General features: G+C 40.7%; 2 protein-coding genes across 3 annotated transcripts in view; one reads left to right on the top strand and one right to left on the bottom strand.

Moving 5' to 3' along the window:
* Positions 1–9,233, top strand: part of sec24d (SEC24 homolog D, COPII coat complex component) — a 42,713-nt gene extending 33,480 nt beyond the window's left edge. The window contains exons 19-23 of one of the 2 annotated variants that reach the window (XM_080742350.1): positions 52–170; positions 441–620; positions 2,353–2,544; positions 4,045–4,134; positions 6,099–9,233. In XM_080742350.1, the coding sequence (XP_080598476.1) occupies positions 52–170; positions 441–620; positions 2,353–2,544; positions 4,045–4,134; positions 6,099–6,239 (722 nt within the window). In that variant the 3' untranslated portion in view covers positions 6,240–9,233. Of the gene's footprint in view, positions 1–51; positions 180–440; positions 621–2,352; positions 2,545–4,044; positions 4,135–6,098 lie in introns of both variants that reach the window. The other variant, XM_080742349.1, reaches the window with a different exon arrangement.
* A 4,847-nt stretch (positions 9,234–14,080) lies between these two features.
* The window catches only part of kcnip4a (potassium voltage-gated channel interacting protein 4a), a gene marked incomplete at both ends in the record, with an annotated part of 55,926 nt that continues 50,801 nt past the window's right edge, over positions 14,081–19,205 (bottom strand). The window contains 5 exons of the mRNA XM_080741883.1: positions 14,081–14,128; positions 14,215–14,277; positions 15,440–15,544; positions 15,705–15,812; positions 16,660–16,730. Of these exons, the coding sequence (XP_080598009.1) occupies positions 14,081–14,128; positions 14,215–14,277; positions 15,440–15,544; positions 15,705–15,812; positions 16,660–16,730 (395 nt within the window). The remainder of the gene's footprint in view (positions 14,129–14,214; positions 14,278–15,439; positions 15,545–15,704; positions 15,813–16,659; positions 16,731–19,205) is intronic.

The raw sequence follows: 19,205 nt of genomic DNA, 5'->3' as shown, positions 1-19,205 counted from the left end.
TTGTGCTTTTCAACCAACGTTTTTTGTTGTTGTTGTCATTTTGCATTTCAGCCTACCGCGCCATCCTAAACCAGCCAATAAAGAACGTGAGAGAGATCCTGGTCAACCAGACGGCCCACATGCTGGCCTGTTACAGGAAGAGCTGCGCCAGCCCCTCCGCTGCCAGCCAGGTATCAGAGGTGTTATGAATGCTGTTTTGATTATCCAATTAACCCAAAAAGTCAATAGAATAATCAATAGTTGCAGCCCTAAACTCATATTGCACAGGCATTACATAACTGTATTTTGTACATCAAAAAATATATATATATTTTCAGTTGAATTACAGCATTTCTATTGTTATGACATGGTTGTGCGTGTAAAGATGGACTGATATATCCATTATGTGCTATTATACATTAATTTAAAAGTAATACTGACTATCCTCTTTGTGTGTGCAGCTGATCCTGCCTGATGCAATGAAGGTGTTCCCGGTCTACATGAACAGTCTGATGAAGACATCTCCACTAGTGGGCAGCACAGAGCTGTCTACAGACGACAGAGCCCTGCAGAGGCTGTCTGTCATGGGCATGGGGGTAGAGGACACACAGCTGCTGCTCTATCCACGTCTTATCCCACTGGTGAGAAACTGCTTGCAAATAGTCACCATCAGGCAGAAACCTTGTAGACCTGTGGTTCTCAAATGTTTTTTAGTTTTATTTCAAGGACCCCCATAACTCTCAGAGTGCACAAATGGAACCAAATGGATACTTTCTCAGTTACAGACCTGTAAGGGTCCATTTGGAACCCCCTCAATGAATGCTGAGGGTCCCTGGACCCCACTTTGAGAACCACTGTCCAAAACAATGGATCCAAATCCAATGTAAATGGTCATTTAGTCACATGCTTTTGTTAATTGTCATCATTGATTAAATATTTGTAACAATGTTAAAAAAAAGAAAAGAAAAGGAAAATGGCTAGTCTAAAGCACGTTGTAGGCTTGCTGGTAGGCTATTTTCACTATCTTTGCGCAAGACACTTGTACGACGAAGTAGAGCACTAAAAAGAAAAGGAAAAAGTTGAAATATAAAGATACAAAGTTTCTGCTCGACATCAATGAAATACAGAGGCTGATGAGTTTGCATGTGTATAGTACATACTTTGTTTCTGTACGTTTAAAAACGAAACAGTTACACACTTTTTAACAGTGGAAAGTACTGCTTCATGCCTGAGCTTGGGGGGGGGGGGGGGGGCTAAACAAACCAGTCTGTAAAATCACACTGGCCCTGTCTGGTTTGGGAGTCTGGAGTCATCCAATACAAACTACAACACCACTTGAAGCTTGTATTAAGTGCAGGTTTTAACTGTTCATTTTCTGCAATGATAACAGTTGCTGGAAGTAATGTTTGGTTAGACTTAGACCCTTTGTTGTTGGGGTATTTGTCTCTGTACATTGCCAAACCTAACTATTAGGAGCAGTGGGCGCTCTTAAAACAGCGGTCAGGAAGCAATTAGTAGTTAAATGTCTTGCTCAGTGACACTTTGCTGTCCTTGTGTAAATGACAAATATGTAATTAAATGCAGTGACGCAAATTCCAAATGAACTCTTACAGGTCTCAGAGTTATGGAGTTTCTTGAAATGAAAAGGTTTGAGGACCACTGCTGTAATGCATTAAAATGCATAGATTTATACTGCAGTCAAAATATTCCTGCGGGTGGGAGTTAGTGCTGGGACCTGAGTGTTTCTAAAGTCCTGGCTACGGCCCTGCACACATGGAATATTTTTCATTCCTTTTTTCATGGACAAGGTTTAGATTTTTACACACCACAATTATTTTCAAAGCTCAGGCACGAAGCAACACTTTCTGCTATTAATGATTTGCCTTGTTAAGTTCAAGACTCCCAGTGCAGCATTTGAAAAACTGAGAAATCATTAAAAGGACAAAGTGCCTGCCCAGTGCCCACCACCACTGAGGTTGTGTATTCGAATCCACCATGGTGCATCTGGCTTTGTCAAGTGTCTATACAAACACAATTGGCCCGTGTTGGCGGAAGGGAAGTCGGGCGGGGAGGGTGATATATGTCACTGCACGTAATCCTAAGGTCTGTGAGTGTTGGGCGGGAGGAGTAGGACTAAGGCTCTCTGTCCTCCCGGTGGGGGCTCCTCACTGGCTGGTGAGTCAGTAGACACAACAGCAGTGACAACACACAAAATGTGTGTGGAGAGAATCAATAGGCATAAAGAGGTAAGAATAAGGGGTAAAAAGCAACTCTCCCCCCAAAAAGGATACACTGGTGTAAAGTGAAAAAGGAGCGGACAAAGCATAGAGCCCTGTGGTTCATACACTAACACCGTACTTCTCTTCTTTCTAGCACACCATGGAGGTGGACAGTGAGGCGGTGCCTGCTCCTCTGCGCTGCTCGGAGGAGAGGCTGGCTGACACTGGCATGTTCCTGCTGGAGAACGGCCACTCCATGTTCCTCTGGCTGGGCCAGGGCTGCCCACCAGACCTGATCCAGGACATCGTCAACCTGCCCTCACTCGCCCACATGCAAGAGCACATGGTCAGTCTTCACCTGCACTTGTGAAAAATGAACCAGGGAGAATTTTGAGGTTGGACGCCGTCACCGAACGCAGCCTAACGTCGGCAATTGAGCACCCTTCATTGATTAAAAAGGGAACATTCCCTGCGTTGACGATGACGGGACCCCGCTAGCTGCAGTGGAGCCCTGGCGTTAGTCCGAATGATTCACTGCATTTCAAAAAAAATTCACACATCCAAATTCCCTCTTGAAAACAAGTGCTTCTATATCAACAAATAACACTAGCACTATTAATAATTGTAAACAATCAAATAACACAAACTAAAAAAGAATACAAGATGATGGGGTCTAATAACAGTGGCTTGTGAATCTCAGATTACATACCGTAGACTGCAGCCACTCGGACGTCATCTATAACGTCACTATTTGACTAAAGGTACAGCCCAGTGCAGCCTCAAGCGTGTGAAAAATATTCAGGGAGTTACGTCCTTTGGCCTAGACAAAATGTGGTGCGGTTGATTCCAGTGATTTACGGGCTTAGCCGTGGACAGACAAATACAGATCCTCTCCTAGGCGGCCCGCCTTCAAGGAGCCACCGCATTAAAACATAAAGACAGACAGAAGACGAATGAGAACTGATACAATTGCCCTTCATCCAGCTAATCTATAGTTAAACGTCTCCATGAACCCGTTTCCTCCTCTTCTAGCCATCTGTTCTCGTTGTAGTTAATGAAACCTTTAGGTTACACCGCTCCACGCCATGAATCACTAACAGTTTGTGCAGATAATGACAAACAGATGTGGAGAAACGATCTAGCAACTGTGATACTTGTGATTGGTGCAGTCTGCAGACAGGATAAAAAAACTGGTACTTTTCAGGATCCACATACAAGAACGGCAAAAGTAGCAGATCGTCAAGCTCAAAACGTGGGCGCGAAGCGACACATTTTGAGCTTGCAGATCTGCTACTTTTGATGCTTTTGTGTGTCGATGTAGTATCAATCTGGCGAGCCATCGTCAAAGAAAAGGGAAAAAAACAGCGCCCTCTCTGTTTTGTTCATCGGTTCTTGAAAGATTACTGTAGTATGATCAATTTAGATTGAAATGTACAAAAACAAAATGTTAGAATACGGAGAGGTTTCTGCCCGACAGCAATGATAAGATGGTAGAGATTGAAGTTAGGCCTGCTGCCCAGGAAGTGTGACTCAAATCTTGGAAAATCAGCTCCTGCCTACATGATAATGCATCATGCAAGACATTGCAACATATTCTGCACCATATATCCATTTTTTTTTTTTTTTTTTGTATTTGTCTCTTTTTGTATTTGTCTCTTTATTTTTCTATATTTCAAGACGGGTTATTCCATCCTTGATAATATCATTATGAATTATGTTGTTTAGATACAGTACACATTTATTAGAATATCTTTTTATAAAATGATAGATAGATATATTATTTTGTAACTGGCTAGGGGGCTGTATTTCTCAGACCCATATCATAGTTGTGTATTTTGTTTTCCAGAGTGCTCTGCCAGAGCTGGATAACCCACGGTCTAGGAAGCTCCGCTCCATTATCAGCAGTCTGCTTCAGAAGAGACCCAACTCCATGAAGGTAAGATATCTACCATGTTCATTACCCTTCTTTAGGTATTAACATAACCCGATGAAGGCCTCTGGACTGAAACGTTGTGATTGCCATTAAAAAAATATATAATTTGCATTGGATACAGTATTATATTATACTGTATTTAATAAAGAAAGGTTTTGTACAGGTTAAGAGTTGAATGAAAAGCCTGGGTTCCCGAGGCTAGGTTAAGAGAGACATGTAGCAGCAATGGCAGCCGGATATATAGAATTTGCAACAAAAGATATGCATTTAGCCTACAGTACATTAGGCCCGAGCGATATGACTTGAAAACCACTATGTAGTGAAAAAAGCAGATCCGTAAACTTGCATCCGTTATTTTCACTATTTTCATATGCCACCATTGTAAGACAACGTATAATAGAGTTAAAGTGTATAATCAGATAAAAACTGCTTCTCGATATATTTCTTTGGTTAATTGCCCAAGCCTATTATTATGCAAAGTATAAAATGTGCAAACCGCCCACATTTGCTTTTTTCCCCTGGTTATTGTCCTCATTCAGGGCTCTGGCAGCCTCATTAATGGCATGCTGTGTCATTTGAGCCACTTTAAAAACTCCCTCTGCAGAGATAGAATTGTACCGCTAGCTTACAGGTTAATGCTTGTTGCTCGTGTAACCATGGCAACACATTGTCCTTGAACAGCCAGTGACCGCATGCTCTCTGGTGCATCCCCATTAGCCTGACTCGTAATTATTCCCATTACAACAAAATGTCGGCACCCAGCAGATTCAACCATTTCAGAGCATTGAGAGCAAGGAAGGATGAGTGAGCTCAAGCTGTTTAGGCACTAGTTCCTCCTAGGTTTCATCCACCCCCTGCCAGCCACCAGAGGTGCAAAGTAACTAAGTACATTTACTCTAGCACTGTACTACGATAACAATTTTCAGGTACTTTTAAGTATGTTTTAACTTTTCAATGCGGCATTTTCAATACGCCACTACATCTCAGAAGCAAATATTGTACTTTGTTACTCAAAATACTTTTGAAATTCTTAGTTACAAGTTACTTTGCCAATTTAGATTATTATTACAAAGCATATGAACAAATTAAGCCTCATTTTATACTTTAGGGCTATTTGAAAATAGATCTACATTATAAGGTCACAGCGCACCGCAACGTAACGCGCTGTGAGCTTGCATTTTGACATATGGAAAACCTTTGAAAAACCTCAGACCTTCTGCATAGCGGGTACTTTTACTTTAGGTACTTTAAGTATCTTTTAATGCCAATACTTTTAAGTAAAATGTGGAATGCAGGACTTTTACCTGTAACATAGTAATTTCTACATTGTGGTATTGCTACCTTTACTTAGGTGATACACCATGAAATTTCACTTTTCCTATTTTAAAACCTTTTTTTGGGGTCCCACTAGCACCTTCTATCCTCACAAAGTCCCATTTCTGACCATTGTGTCTTTCTCTGGTTTTGGGAAGGCGGAGGTTAAAAGCATCCCACGGGTTCTCAAAACAGGCCGTCCAGATTTTCTGCCGTCGCTGATGTCAGCGACATCAGCGACATAAGGCTTTTCGTGTAGTGTTTGGTTGGGGTGCATATCTGCACACACAACGGGCAGAACTGCGCCACCCCCCCCCCCCCCCCTCAGGCCAATTTTATACTGCAGCTGAAAATGCTCTGAGAGCCATTCCAAAATGAGAGAGGCTCTCTATTCAGGAGTGGTAACTTAGCCTCAAACCTTTTGAAAAACGTTTTGGGGACATAAACAATATGACATAAATACTTTTTATATGCATGGTGTATCACCTTTAACCCATTTAGGCCTAACCTATAGAATAGGGCTAAATCAGAAATTAGCCTACAAAACAAATATGTTGCTACATACTGTACATGTACTGTAAGCCCCTCCCAAACAGCAAAATGTGTTCCCGGCCTGAATGGGTTAAACAATGAGATGACTTCTTCTGCCACAGCTCCAGATAGTGAGGCAGAAGGACAAGCCGGAGATGCTGTTCCGTCAGTACCTGGTGGAAGACAAGGGTCTGCACGGTGGAGCCTCCTACATGGACTTCCTCTGCTACGTGCACCGGGAGATCAGGCAGCTCCTCACCTAACTCCCACTGGTGACAGTGACTGACCCGCCACACACACAGACACACACACACACAGTGGATACAGGTCAGGTGGGCACCAGGAACATCTGGGCACCTAGATGTAAAATTGGCTATTTTGTCCAAAATGTTAATGTTGTTGAGCGGTGCTATTTATGAGTTAATTTCATCAAGCGTCCGTCCCACTAGCCAATCACAGCATGTCCTGCGAAGCTTGGTCGATGGGACCCTGGGCGTACAACAAACTTTGAGCCGTTTGTGCCATATCTAGGCCAGATGTAGGCCACGCTTCAGTTTACTTAAGCCCCGGACATTTTTGAACACGTTTTCCAGTCGGCTTTTGACCGAACAAAGCCAGATGTTAGAGCTGACTCAAGAACAATTGAGTCACTACTCACTACCCTTTCCTCTAAGAGGAGCTTTTTTGTGTGTCCACAGTTTTATAGCCTGAACTGTTTCCGACTGTGCGTGTGTGGCTCTAGTTAGGGCAGTCTGTAAAAGTCTCTACCACATCTCTGAGTCTTCTGCTTGTTCCAGGAGCACTGCTCAAAAATGAAATATTTGAAAAATGGTTTTAAGTAATGTAAAGTATACATGATGTGAACAAGCACGGTATATCATTACAGACTTAATTTTATCCTTCAACTTTTCAACTTTTTTCTTTCACAATTATATTTAACATTTTACATCGAGGTGCCCAGATGTCCCTAGTGCCCACCTGACCATTTACCCACACGGTCTCACACACACACACACACACACACACACACACGGCTCGCAGGGTCAGTCTTCCTCGCTTCCTGGCAATTCCTCGTCTTTATCTTCGATTACATAAAGCAGTCAGTGGTTCTCAAACCTTTTGATTTCAAGGATCCCCAGATTGGTATGCATTCGGACCACGGATCACCATAACTCCCGAGAGTGTACGAATGGAACCAAATGGACCAGTAAGGGTCCTTTTGGTTCCTAACTAGCAATCATTTAGCTAGGGACCCCCTGGAACCACGTCAAGGACCCCACTTTGAGAACCACTGTCAAGGGAAGGAGGAACCTGGGGGGAGGAGCCTGTTGAGACTCAGACATCCGAACATTCCGAAGCTGCCTTTATTTTTTATTGTATTTAACTTTTATTTGACCAGGAAGTACCTTGAGATAAAAAAATCTTTTTTTCCGAGGGAGAGCTTTTCAACAATCCTTCAGCAACCCCTTATTACACAGTTCTCTGGACTGTGGCTTATCTTTGAATAACGCCTTGTGCACTTTCTTTTGAGTCATTTCTGATTGCCATCGGTCTTTGCCCACATCCTTAAAGAGGTAGAAAGTCAAGAGGTTATTTGGGACCATAATTCAGACGGCGGCCATTCTGCTCTTATGTGTTACACAGTTGTGTGACCTAAGAGCAGAATGTAACTTAACAACAATGTGTTAGCCAATTTAAGGCGCAAAATGGCCGCTGTGTGAATGGTGTTCACTCAAACTATAGATATATATACAGTATATATATATATTAGAAACATTAAGTTGTAAATTCATGTTAAGTGTTGACTATAAATGCTGAAATAAAACTATTTGAGAGATGTCATAGGACACAGGGCATTAACAATAACACCATCAACAGCCTTGTGCTCGTTTTCTTCTGAAATACAGTAATTCGCATTTCACAGTCCTTGGGGATGTTCGTTCTAGCATTTTGTTCACCCCTTCAAGACTTTTTGTCTTGCATTGTCCCTAAATGTGCCAGGTTTCATGAATGAGATCCCAGCTGACATGGGTGGGAAAGACGTCACCATGCTTTTATCTGGACACTGGTTTTGTACCCCATGTGCCCAGCAGTGTTAATACATATACAGCAGTGGTTCCCAAACTTTTTTAGCTTGAGACATAAAATAGATGTTATGTCTCTCCGGGACCCAAACTAGTGAAAATAGCTGATCTACAAGCTCACAGTAGAGCTGCTATTTTCACTACTTAAAACTTAAGTATTTTTTCCCCACTCTAATTCATGGATGTATATTTTTTTATGGAATTAGTTAAAAAAAAAAAAAAAAGTTTCAATGATGTGTTATTAATTTTGAAAATAGTTTTTGGGGGATTCTTTTTTGTAAATGTTTTGAAATCATTTAAAAAAAATTAGGGAACCAAAAATAAAAGGGTGACTCGTCACTCATAAAAATTGGTCCGCGACCCACAAATGGGTCCCGACCCACTGTTTGGGAACCAGTGGTGTACAGTACCTGATTCAGCTTTTAACCACATAAGCCCCTTTTCATAATCAAAATAACCGAGCTACAAGCTCACAATGCATGGCATCGTGGCCCCGCTGTAAGCTTGTAGATCGGCTAATTTCAAGGGCACATCTTTGCCCATAATATGCCCAAAATAGGGATGCCAGGGTGAACGTGGTTAGACTGTCTTACTGCCTTTTTACTACAATGACAATTGGCCACTTTATCTGTAACAAAGAGATTCAACATTTCAATCTTACATTTTAATACAGTAACGGCTTTATACTGTATGCCTTGCTTTTTGATTTCAATGTTTTATAAACGAGTTATTGCTATTGTGTTATTTACTGATATTGATATTATATATAATAGATATTTGCTGTTCCTCATGTGTGCTACAAAACAGTTTCATGTTTCTTCATAAAATGGCACACTTCTGTGTATCTGTATTATTTTACCATCTCCCTCAAGATGGTATAATATGTTGGTTAGATGTTGTTGTCCTACCTAGAGTTGTATGAACCAAATTTCAATACATTGCGTTTGTATGCAAACATATCTCAGGTAATTTGAGTACCTTTATTATTGGCCAAGTTTGATCTAAGTGATGGAAGGTGAACTGGAAAGGACTTGTTGTGATGGAATGGCTGGTGTTTTGAGTGGCCTGGTTGAGAGTTTGGGAATTGGTGTGCCATGTACATTATAATCCAAACCCAATTTGAAATGATGAATCGTATGAATTGTTTTTAAATAAATGGTATCATACGTGGCATTTTGTCTCCGTTCAACCAACATTACATTTGCGACAGCACTGCAGAGAAATCTTATTTCAATAATATATAAATATGTTTTTGGGTACATGCTAATCTATGCTTATCTAATCTATGCAAGGCCCAGCGTTGCTTTTTGGCAACATTTTTTTAAATCATTTAAAAAAAAAATGTTATTAGTTTTCCTGTTCTTTTTTCACATTAACGTCACCATTACATCCTATTGTTTAGTACTACAATGCCATTGGCCATGATATTTGCATATAAATACCCCCCACAGAGATTGACATTCACACCTCCCAGAGAAGTTGAAATTCCAGCGTCTGGACGAACATCATCTCACTTTTTAACTGAAGCTATTCCTCACAAAAACAGAAGTAATATGCCTGTAATATTTTTTTTCGTGATCATTAGAATGTCTAGAACATGTACATGTGTTATTGTGAAAAATATCCCCAAAATGCAAATTAGAGCATGATTTATGATTTATGGCTATAAAACCTTACAAAAACATTATTAATTTTTTAACGTTACATTTTCCTGTGATTAGGACTCCTACAACACCATCTGATTTTTTTTGTATTCTTTTTGGCCAGTAGAAATTAATTCGGGTCTTGCAGGGTTAAAAGGATTGTTACTTTTCTATCACATAATACTTTGATGACCAGCAGTGGTTCCCTATGGAGACACTTCAATAAAGGTTTGCTCAACTCGTGACAGTCCGAGGGGTTTTCTGGGTTTCTTGGGTGCGGAATCCAGCGATACATATGAAGAGAAATACACTCCGCACTCACATTAAATAGGAGTCTTTTTTAATAAAGAAGCAGCAGTAGCCTTCAGATAACAGCGCGCAGGCTTTCGTCGGTGTTATATCCATCTAGATATAACACTGCACGCTGTTATCTGAAGGCTAGTACTGCTGCTGCACAAAGAGTCTCCTCAAATGATTGAAAAACATGAATTCGAGTCTGCATGGGGCGAGTATTCGATAGACAAAAAGTAATTTTGGGGGTGAACTGTCCCTTTTAAATAAATGATATGCCACAATGTAAATATTAACTTGAATTGAAACAATTCAACAAATGCAACATTCTGAATCTTTTATTGTACAGTAGCTCTCTTATAAAATGCACCTGACAAAATTACACTGACAGAACTATACACCATAGATGTTATATCTGTAGATGCATGGCTCTGTACTGTAATTCCCACAGGTCCCCGCAAAAAAACAAAACAAATAAACTACAGTACTTTATCCAAGGTAGCACTATCCAGAATTTACACGTTTAACATGCTGCTTGCTGGTCAACTTCTCATTTGCACATAATGTACTGCACAGTATCCAACAAATCTGATTCAGTCAGTGATGAAAGAGGCCTTAGATCCATAAATGTGTCAGGTGAGGAAAAAAGAGAAATCTGAGAAAGTTGGAGAAATAAATATTGTTTGATCAACCACTTCTTTCAAGGGTACAGACATTTTGACAAATGGATTTGGATTGTACCAAATTAGTTTTATTTAACTTGGTACCACAAGGTGGCGCCAAATAACTAGTAGCTAGAGTCAAGTGGTGGTGTTGGATGAAATGAACTGAACTCACATTGATTGATCTGTTTAACAACTTAAAATTAAATCATTGCAAGCTAAACCATATAAAAAGGATATTAACAGAATGCAATGGGCTGACTGAACTTAGCATTAGTCTAATGGTTAAGGACTTTTGCTCCAATGAAAATATAAAAATGTACCTCATGCACTTCATGCTGCCATGTCCTTTCTTCTTAAGTGTAAAGTATTGGAGTATTCTTCTTAGATATGGTGTAAAGCAAAGCTGTAAATCCAAGTTTAAGTTAAAGTCGTAACATTGACATTAAAAAAGCATCCAAGATTGCTATTTATTTCATGTCTCAAATCAATGAATAACTTATTGAGATGCACAAGCAATTAGGGGTTCAGCATCTTGCTCAAGTCTTGCTCAAGGACACTTTGACACCAACTCTGGGGAGCCCAGGATCAGTCTGTACCTCTAACAGTGTAATAATGTAATCAAATGGACCCCTAATGGTTTCATTTGATTACATGTTGTACACTCAGGGTAAACGTAACACTGATCAGCATGGGGCTGATGACCAAAGTAGCAATGAAAAACTGTCCAATGAAAAAGATAGAAGCACCAGGAAAATGTAGGAATGTGTAACCAATTGGTCAAGAAATTAGAAGATTATTCTGAATTTATAATCGCAGTTAAGCTACTATGCAACAATATCTCTGAATAATTTTATTTCATTCTTTTTTTTAAGTTGCTGCTAAGTTAACCTCATTATTTCATATGAAGGAAAGATGATACAGTAAGTGTTGTGGGACTTTGGTTAAACTTTGGTTTTCTTTCCTCTTTCTTTCAGGGACGTGCTGGGCCCCTGATTCAGCCCGGGAAAAAGAGTTGGAGAGGCCCTCATTGCGCGTAATAGAGAGAGATCTCTCTATATAGCCTTGCTGCTACTCAAAGATTTGTGACAAGTGACAAGCCAGTGGGCCAATTACATGAGTTATATTTCGTCGTTGTCGGGTGGAAACCTTCTATGTCCAAAACCGTTTGTTTTGTATTTATCATTTTAAAAATGATTTAAACTAGTGAAAACAGCCGATCTACAAGCACACAACGCCTCGCGGTGCGAGGCGTTGTGTGCTTGTAGATCTGCTGTTTTCACTACTTTTGTGTAAACAGTTTAATTTTTAATTTTGTGCAAACAGTTTAATTTTTTCCTAATGGCCGGCCTGGACTGGCCGGGAATGAAGCGGCCGTTCGGGAGTTGTCCCGCTTCTCCCAATGGCCAGCACTGCACGTCCCTGCTTTCTTTCTTGTCTGGAAACATACCAATTACTTTCAGAGGGAAAGAAAAACAAGTGAAATGGCACAGGCTGTGTCATTAAATTGAATGTATGACCATAGATGGTGAAATATACATTATGAGCTAGAGTAATTTATCCATTTGCAAGAATAACACCAAGGTAACATAGATGATAATATCACTAATCTCTCTCATTATTAAATACAAATTTGTAACCAAACTTGATGGATTCCTCCCCAAACACTAGTTTTGAAGTTAATCTATAACTCTTTGCACCATCAAAATGCAGATATGTAGTACATTTTGTCAAGTGACCTTTGTCAAAAAGGGCATGCCAAAGTATAAATTACCCTTTATTGATGTTGGTCTTACCACTGAGCTGTTTCAGTGAAGAAAAATAAAGCAGAACAGACTGAAAGACTGAATAACTTAATAGCTTACTTACAAAACAGTGTGTCCACACATTATGTCAATGGGTCCATCCAGTAGTCCACAAGTAAAAGGATAAGTCATACATTAAATGAAAGGTCCATCTAGCATGACTCAATGTGCTGGCTCACATTAGGGGGCAAAGCAATCAAAGCTCTAATCACAGACAGCAGGAGCCAATCAAGTGTGATAGATGTAGGCAGATGTCCAAAGTAAGAGGAAATGGAGAACAGCATTAATTATTGCCAAATGCCAACAACCAAAGGGATGAGAATAAAGCGTGACAACTTCACCCCGTCAACCTTTTGCCAAAAGAAACATAGGTACATAAACAAACAAGTTCAATCACATTCATCATAGCATGACGTTTTGTGTAATACTGTACAATGGACAACCCTCTTTTTGTACAATGACGACCATAATACCATATAAATAAACTCATTGTGTAAACTCCAAAATAGTGCTTGAAAACATAAATGCAACATATCGATAGACAGTACACAGTACATAATCTTTACAGGGAAGAATATACATGTACAGGAATAAAATGAAATACATCAAAAGCAGCATTTATCTTGTGTCAAAGATACCCTCTTCTAATCTCATATACCCATGATAAATATATAGCTACCTGTGTGCTTCTGTTGATAAACCTCTGTCCGTTCTGACATAACACAATCTTTGCGTTGTCTCATTATTTAGTTGGCAAGTAAACATGAACAAAGTTGAAAGGTTTCTCATAGAGTTCTTATCTATAGCATTATCTATAATATGTACAGTTTTAAAAATGGAACAAATGTAAATATTTCTCTCTCTCTCTTTCCAAACACGTCCTTCAGAGAGCACAGGACAGACCACATCGGTTAACTGAGCTTATTATAAGAACATTCTGGAATAGTGTCAAGCGGTGGCTAAAAAGTTTACTTGTTTGTCGAAAGTGACCGATATAACGCTAATGTTTGTATTCATTCTTGACTAAGTTGTTTAATAATGCAGTGTGTACAAATTCACAGTGATTTCACTCGCTTTCGAAACAACCTGTCAGCGTTGCCAACTGTACGCGGTAGAAACAGGCCGTGCTCATCATCCAGAGCAACACCAAACCTACTGAGAAAACACTGACTTCTGTGTAAAACCATTATTATATTCTGTTGATAATATCAGGGGCTGAGGCAGTCTGCAGAACAGTTGTTCAAACAAAAAGACACTCCAGAGACAAATGGAGAAACCCAGTCTTCAAACAGAGTTTGTTTTTCCAGAGAAGAAGAATTATTAAACCAAGCGACTGCGAGTTAACCCTTTGTTTTCCCCCACACTTTCTTGCTTCTTGTTTTATGTTACTTCATGTGACTCAAGTTCAACAAGTGATTACATCTATTATTCAATCTAATTCTGGGGTGGCAAGCCGTTGATACCATGACTGATACCCTTTCACATCTGTGGCCAACTGCAATGGACAATATATTATCTATTTTCAAAAGTCCTTAAGTCTGCATAGTACACTATTACACAGTATGAGTCCAAGTCAGCTATTGATGGTCTTTTCCAGAGCTTCTGCAGTCAACTGAGAGTTAAATGACGTTTTCAAAGAGGTGCATTGATCTCATGATATTTTCATCCTGCGGTCAAAACAAATTAAATATTTAGAAACGACTTAATATGCAAACATTGGAAGAACTGTGACACCAACTCAGGCGAAACTTACATTTTGGCAGCAGTCTATAAACTCATCTATGGTTACCACGCCATCCTTATTCTTATCCATTTTCTGTTGGAGAGAAGGGCAGATTAGAAGATGAACAGGCACGTAGAATGCTGTGTCTACAAGAACACACATGCAGTTCAAATAAGAGTGTGAAATGCATTGTTTGTAAACTTGCAGATGGATTCTTTTCGTGAAATTGTTCACCCCAGAATAGGAATACGAGAGTTCATGTGGTTAAATCAAAATATTTCCCGATTTGTCATGCGACATATTGTAGCACTTCATATTGTGACTGTGATTTTTGAACCACAATATTATTGCATGTGTTTATTTGTGGAGAACATAGTTAAAAACAGAACATAGTTAAAAACAGAATTTTAACTATGTTTAACGTAGTGTCCCTATTTGGGGTATTTTATCATTATAGCTGGTTATTAAAAAAAAGGTTTAAAAAAATGTTCAGAACAATTTAAAATATTCAATATAGGACATGAATAGGGCTTAAGTGTCATTAACCTCTGTTTGCTACAGAGCTTCTTTTCCCGGTTTAATCCAAATCCCAGAGCTAAAACTCTACTGTCAATCTGAATCCATGATGGAGGTAGCGTATGGCAGTGGTTCTCAAACCTTTTTGGCTCAGTCACCCCTGTAAATAACTGTTGAATCCACGGCACCCCTGAATCATATTGTCACTTTGTAGCACCTTAACTTTATGTCATATTATTACCGTTCATACATATCGTCACTGTCGGGCAGAAACCTTGTATCTCCAAGTTTCAAATGTGTAAATTCTTTCACAAAGTAAAGCCCTGCTTCATCATACAAGGCCATCGCACAAAAGTAGTGAAAACAGCTGGTCTACAAGCACACAACGCCTCGCGGCGCGAGGTTGTGTGCTTGTAGATCGGCTGTTTTCACTAGTTTAAATCCTTTTAAAAATGATAAATAGAAAACAAACAGTTTTGGACATACAAGGTTTCCACCCGACAAGGACGATATGTAAACCTTTATCCCCAAGATACAGTTTATGTCACAAGGACATTTTAACTTTTAACTTTATACAGTACTTGGTGGGAACATTCACCAAAAATAGCAGATCTACAAGCTCACAGTGCATCATGCTGTGATGCGTTGTGGGCTTGTAGATCTGCTTTTTTTTGTCAAAGAGATTTTTAGTGTGGATCAAAAACATAATAGGGGTTGGCCTGTCAAAAGACAGACTTGCCTGAAAGAATATCTCCACATGCTGGCGGGGCGCTTCCTCTTTGAGGACTGGGTATGTGCATTTCCCCATCATGTCGTAGATGGCCTTCATGATGTCCAGCATTTCCTAGGAGAAATGTTACTCTTAATTAAAAACACACTCCCGACACCGGATCCAATAACACTTGGCAATCTAGCGCGTGGAGAGTGACACATGATCGAGTCAGCAACGATCCATCCACATGGTACAGTATATGATTGATGATACCGTTATGATCCCTAAGTACCTCTTTAGTAATATATCCGTCCTTGTTGATATCATAGAGGTTAAATGCCCAGTTGAGCTTCTCCTGCACAGTGCCTCGAAGCAGGATGGAGAGACCCATAACGAAATCCTGCAATCAAAAAAGAGCGTTCACTGAGCCTTTATGTTTGCGCGAGCATCACTCGTCATCAATCATCACAAGCACACAGCATATTTGCAAGGAGCAGCAACAGTATACTACTGTAGATATTTACACATTAGTCAAAAAAAATACAAGCTGAAAACAATATAGATAGAAATAACATCTAGGCTGTAAAGGAGCATAGGCCTACATACTGTATGAATATGGATGAAGTACCATCAGCACATACCCCAAATTACAGCTGAATTATTATGCCTTATACATTAAGAATGTTGCTAAATCACTCAGTCGAATCATATCAAATTGATCTCGACCATTAAATGGAGCCAAAAGAACAAACTTCTGTTATTAACATGAAAATTATATTATTATTTTTTTATGTCTTAGTCAGGGGGCCAAAGCTGATATTGAGACCTAAAATAACAGAAGTACAAGAATGCCTTGTACAAAGGACATACACTCTGCCAGTGCAGACAGACACACACACCAAATAACTTCGAAGGGATAGTAGAGATGTCTAATATGTCCATGTGTTTGACGGAAGCACATATATTGCATCTGTACGATTCTGTAGCCTAAAATACAACTTTCACTTTTGTCTTTTTTTTCTTTTGAGTGTCGCTTATTTTAGTCTTGCTTTCATAGACCTGGTTGCTTGTTTCTCTCGTGAACCTTGGCAACACTGACAGAATGCCAAGACTAGTTCATATGCCGGGGTGAGCTGGGGGAAGACATCATTGTCCTCAATGAGTCTTTTGTCAGTCAAGCAATGAAGCTGTGGTGAAATATAATTAGTTTCAGAGACTACAGTGTAAAACGGCATCTCTAAACTTACCTCAAAACTCACAGATCCGTTGTGGTCCGTATCAAATGCATTAAAGAGGAAATGTGCATACGTCGATGCATCTGGAAAGACAAACACATGCATTCACTTATAGTGACACAATCCCTAATATTTATCAGCTGCATACTGGAAACAAAATGGTTAAAAACTGATTAGTAACTTAAACTGTGTTGTTCAGGGTAAATAAAAAAATTTGTTTATTTTCATCGAGCGAAACAACCATATGACGCAGGCTAAATTAGGCGTAACAAACAAACTCACACATTCAGAAAGCCAAGGGGAAGACTTTAGCTTCTTTGTTCAACTTTCTCAGAAGTTGTTCTTTGAAGGAAAACAACAACCACTAAGAGACAACACTTGTTTATGCTTTATGATATGCTTCATTGCTTCCAGTGTAGTGTGCCGCCAGCTAGAGTTCGCCATCATCTGTCTTTCAGTATTATTGGCTTATCAAAGCAGCTTCATGCATGTCTTTCTTGTTCCTTGGATTGAGAAGTAATCTTTACATAGATGAGAGCTGAGAGAACACTCCAGGCTGAATACATGTCTGTCTCTCTAGCTCTCTCTCTCTCTCTCTCACTCTCATCCCCTTTCTCCTCTCCCCTCTCTCCCCTTTCTTCTCTCCCCTTTCTCCTCCCGTCCGTCCGTCCGTCCCTCTCTCTCTAGTATTATTGGCTTATCAAAGCAGCTTCCTGCATGACTTTCTGAGATGAGAGCTGAGGGAACATCACTCTAGGCTGCATCTCTCTCTCTCTCTCTCTCTCTCTCTCTCTCTCTCTCTCTCTCTCTCTCGTTGTGTGGTTGGCAGGTTGTGTGAGACAAGTCCGGTGTGGAAGGTCTCCCTAAGTCCACCCGGTACTTTTCTGGGCTGGTGAGATCAGATCCAGACCACGTCAGAGAGTTTTGCCGGCACAGTGCATGCATGGCCCAGTCCATTTGCTTACAGAGCTTCCCTTCTGTTTGGCAACTGCCCTTTTGACCAACGGCAGTTCTCATAGTCAGGTCCAGCTTAGCGTGGGGTGCAGTCCTCATCAAAGGCTACAACTTCAAAGGAAGTGTTCCCGTAGCCCCTGCAGCTGTTCCTCACTGCTCCTCTGGACCAGTTCCTGCACAGCTTTGCACAGAGACTTCTCTGGTGGGCCCTGGGTTGGTGGTGTTGGTGGTACTGGTGTTAGTGGAGGCTGGACGGACAGTTGTCAGTGAAGTAGAGCCAGGCTTTGTGGACCTGCCCCGATTACCCGTTGTAGAACCCTGGACATCTGGATGGGTTGGCGTCGCTGTCCCCTCATCAGCTGCCCTCATAGCGCCCTGGAGGACTGGCTGGGCTGATGCACTGTCGTGGTGCCGTTTTCTAGCTGCTGGCATGAAAAAGAGTGCAGGCTGCGTCCGAGGCTGAATGCCGCCATGGTTAGAGTTATGAGTTATGCTCCGGTTCTATGAATTACTAGCAGCCATACTGGGGGTGGTAGCCCCTCCCCCTCCTATGCCTCATTGCTTCCTCGTGACTGGGGGTTGAAAACTGGAGATGCCTGCTGCATCTCCTTGGCATTCCATGTCATCTTCCACCAAGACAAGCTGGGCATACCGTGCATGGGCATACCGAGCAGAATTGGTTCTGCCAGTTCTCCCTCATAGCGCATCAGAGACGATCCATGGGCCAGACAGGTGCATATGCTTCCGAAGACAGTCAGTGCGGTGCGGTGTCCCATGAATAAAAGCCTGCATGGCCAATTCTTCTTGGACTGGGTAGTGGAATGGGCGATCAGCATCGGCAATAAGTTCCCAAAGTCTCCTTTTCTCCCCTTCTGGACATCAGTTGATCGTTGGCATCCTCTTAATAGGTAGGCTGGCCAAATCTCTGCTTGGCAGTGGTCTGATAGACCACTGCCAGATAACCACCCTCTCAATGCCAGAGTGAAATCTCACCGTAAATGGTGCATTTATATAGCATTTTTATCTAAAGCGCTTTACATAGATTGTGCATTACATTTACCCATTCACAAACACATTCATACACCGATGGTGAAGGAAACCATGCAAGACAACAAACAGCACATCGGGAGTAATTAGGGGTTCAACACTTCGACACCAACTCAGGGGGGCCCAGCCGGGATCGAACTTGGGTGTGCTGGTGCCCTCAGACCAACGAGAGGTTGATGTCTTCAGCTGTATATGCCAAACTATTTTTTATTGTAGCAGCCTCTCACAATAAAATTGGATCCATCAAAGCGCAGCCTAATGCAACAGAAAGAGGGGCTGGGGTTTCTCCACAGCCACCCCCATCACCTATGGTTTCATAACCATTGCACATGAAAACAAATTAATAAACCAAATAACCAACATTAATCTCAACAAACATGCAAAGTATTACCAAATCCAAATAACAAATACATGGCACAACAATAAATCAATAACTGTGTGTATACCCCAAGGCCTGCTGGGAAGCATTCCTCTGTTGCATTAGAACAACACCCCGGGAGGCTACTTTCAATAAAAGGCCAAGTATAATGAATATTCATTTCAAGCTGCACGACACA

The sequence above is a fragment of the Nannobrachium achirus genome (genome assembly GCF_963921795.1).
Source record: "Nannobrachium achirus genome assembly, chromosome: 14".
Lineage (NCBI taxonomy): Eukaryota > Metazoa > Chordata > Actinopteri > Myctophiformes > Myctophidae > Nannobrachium > Nannobrachium achirus.
This window is presented reverse-complemented; position numbering and strand designations above follow the sequence as displayed.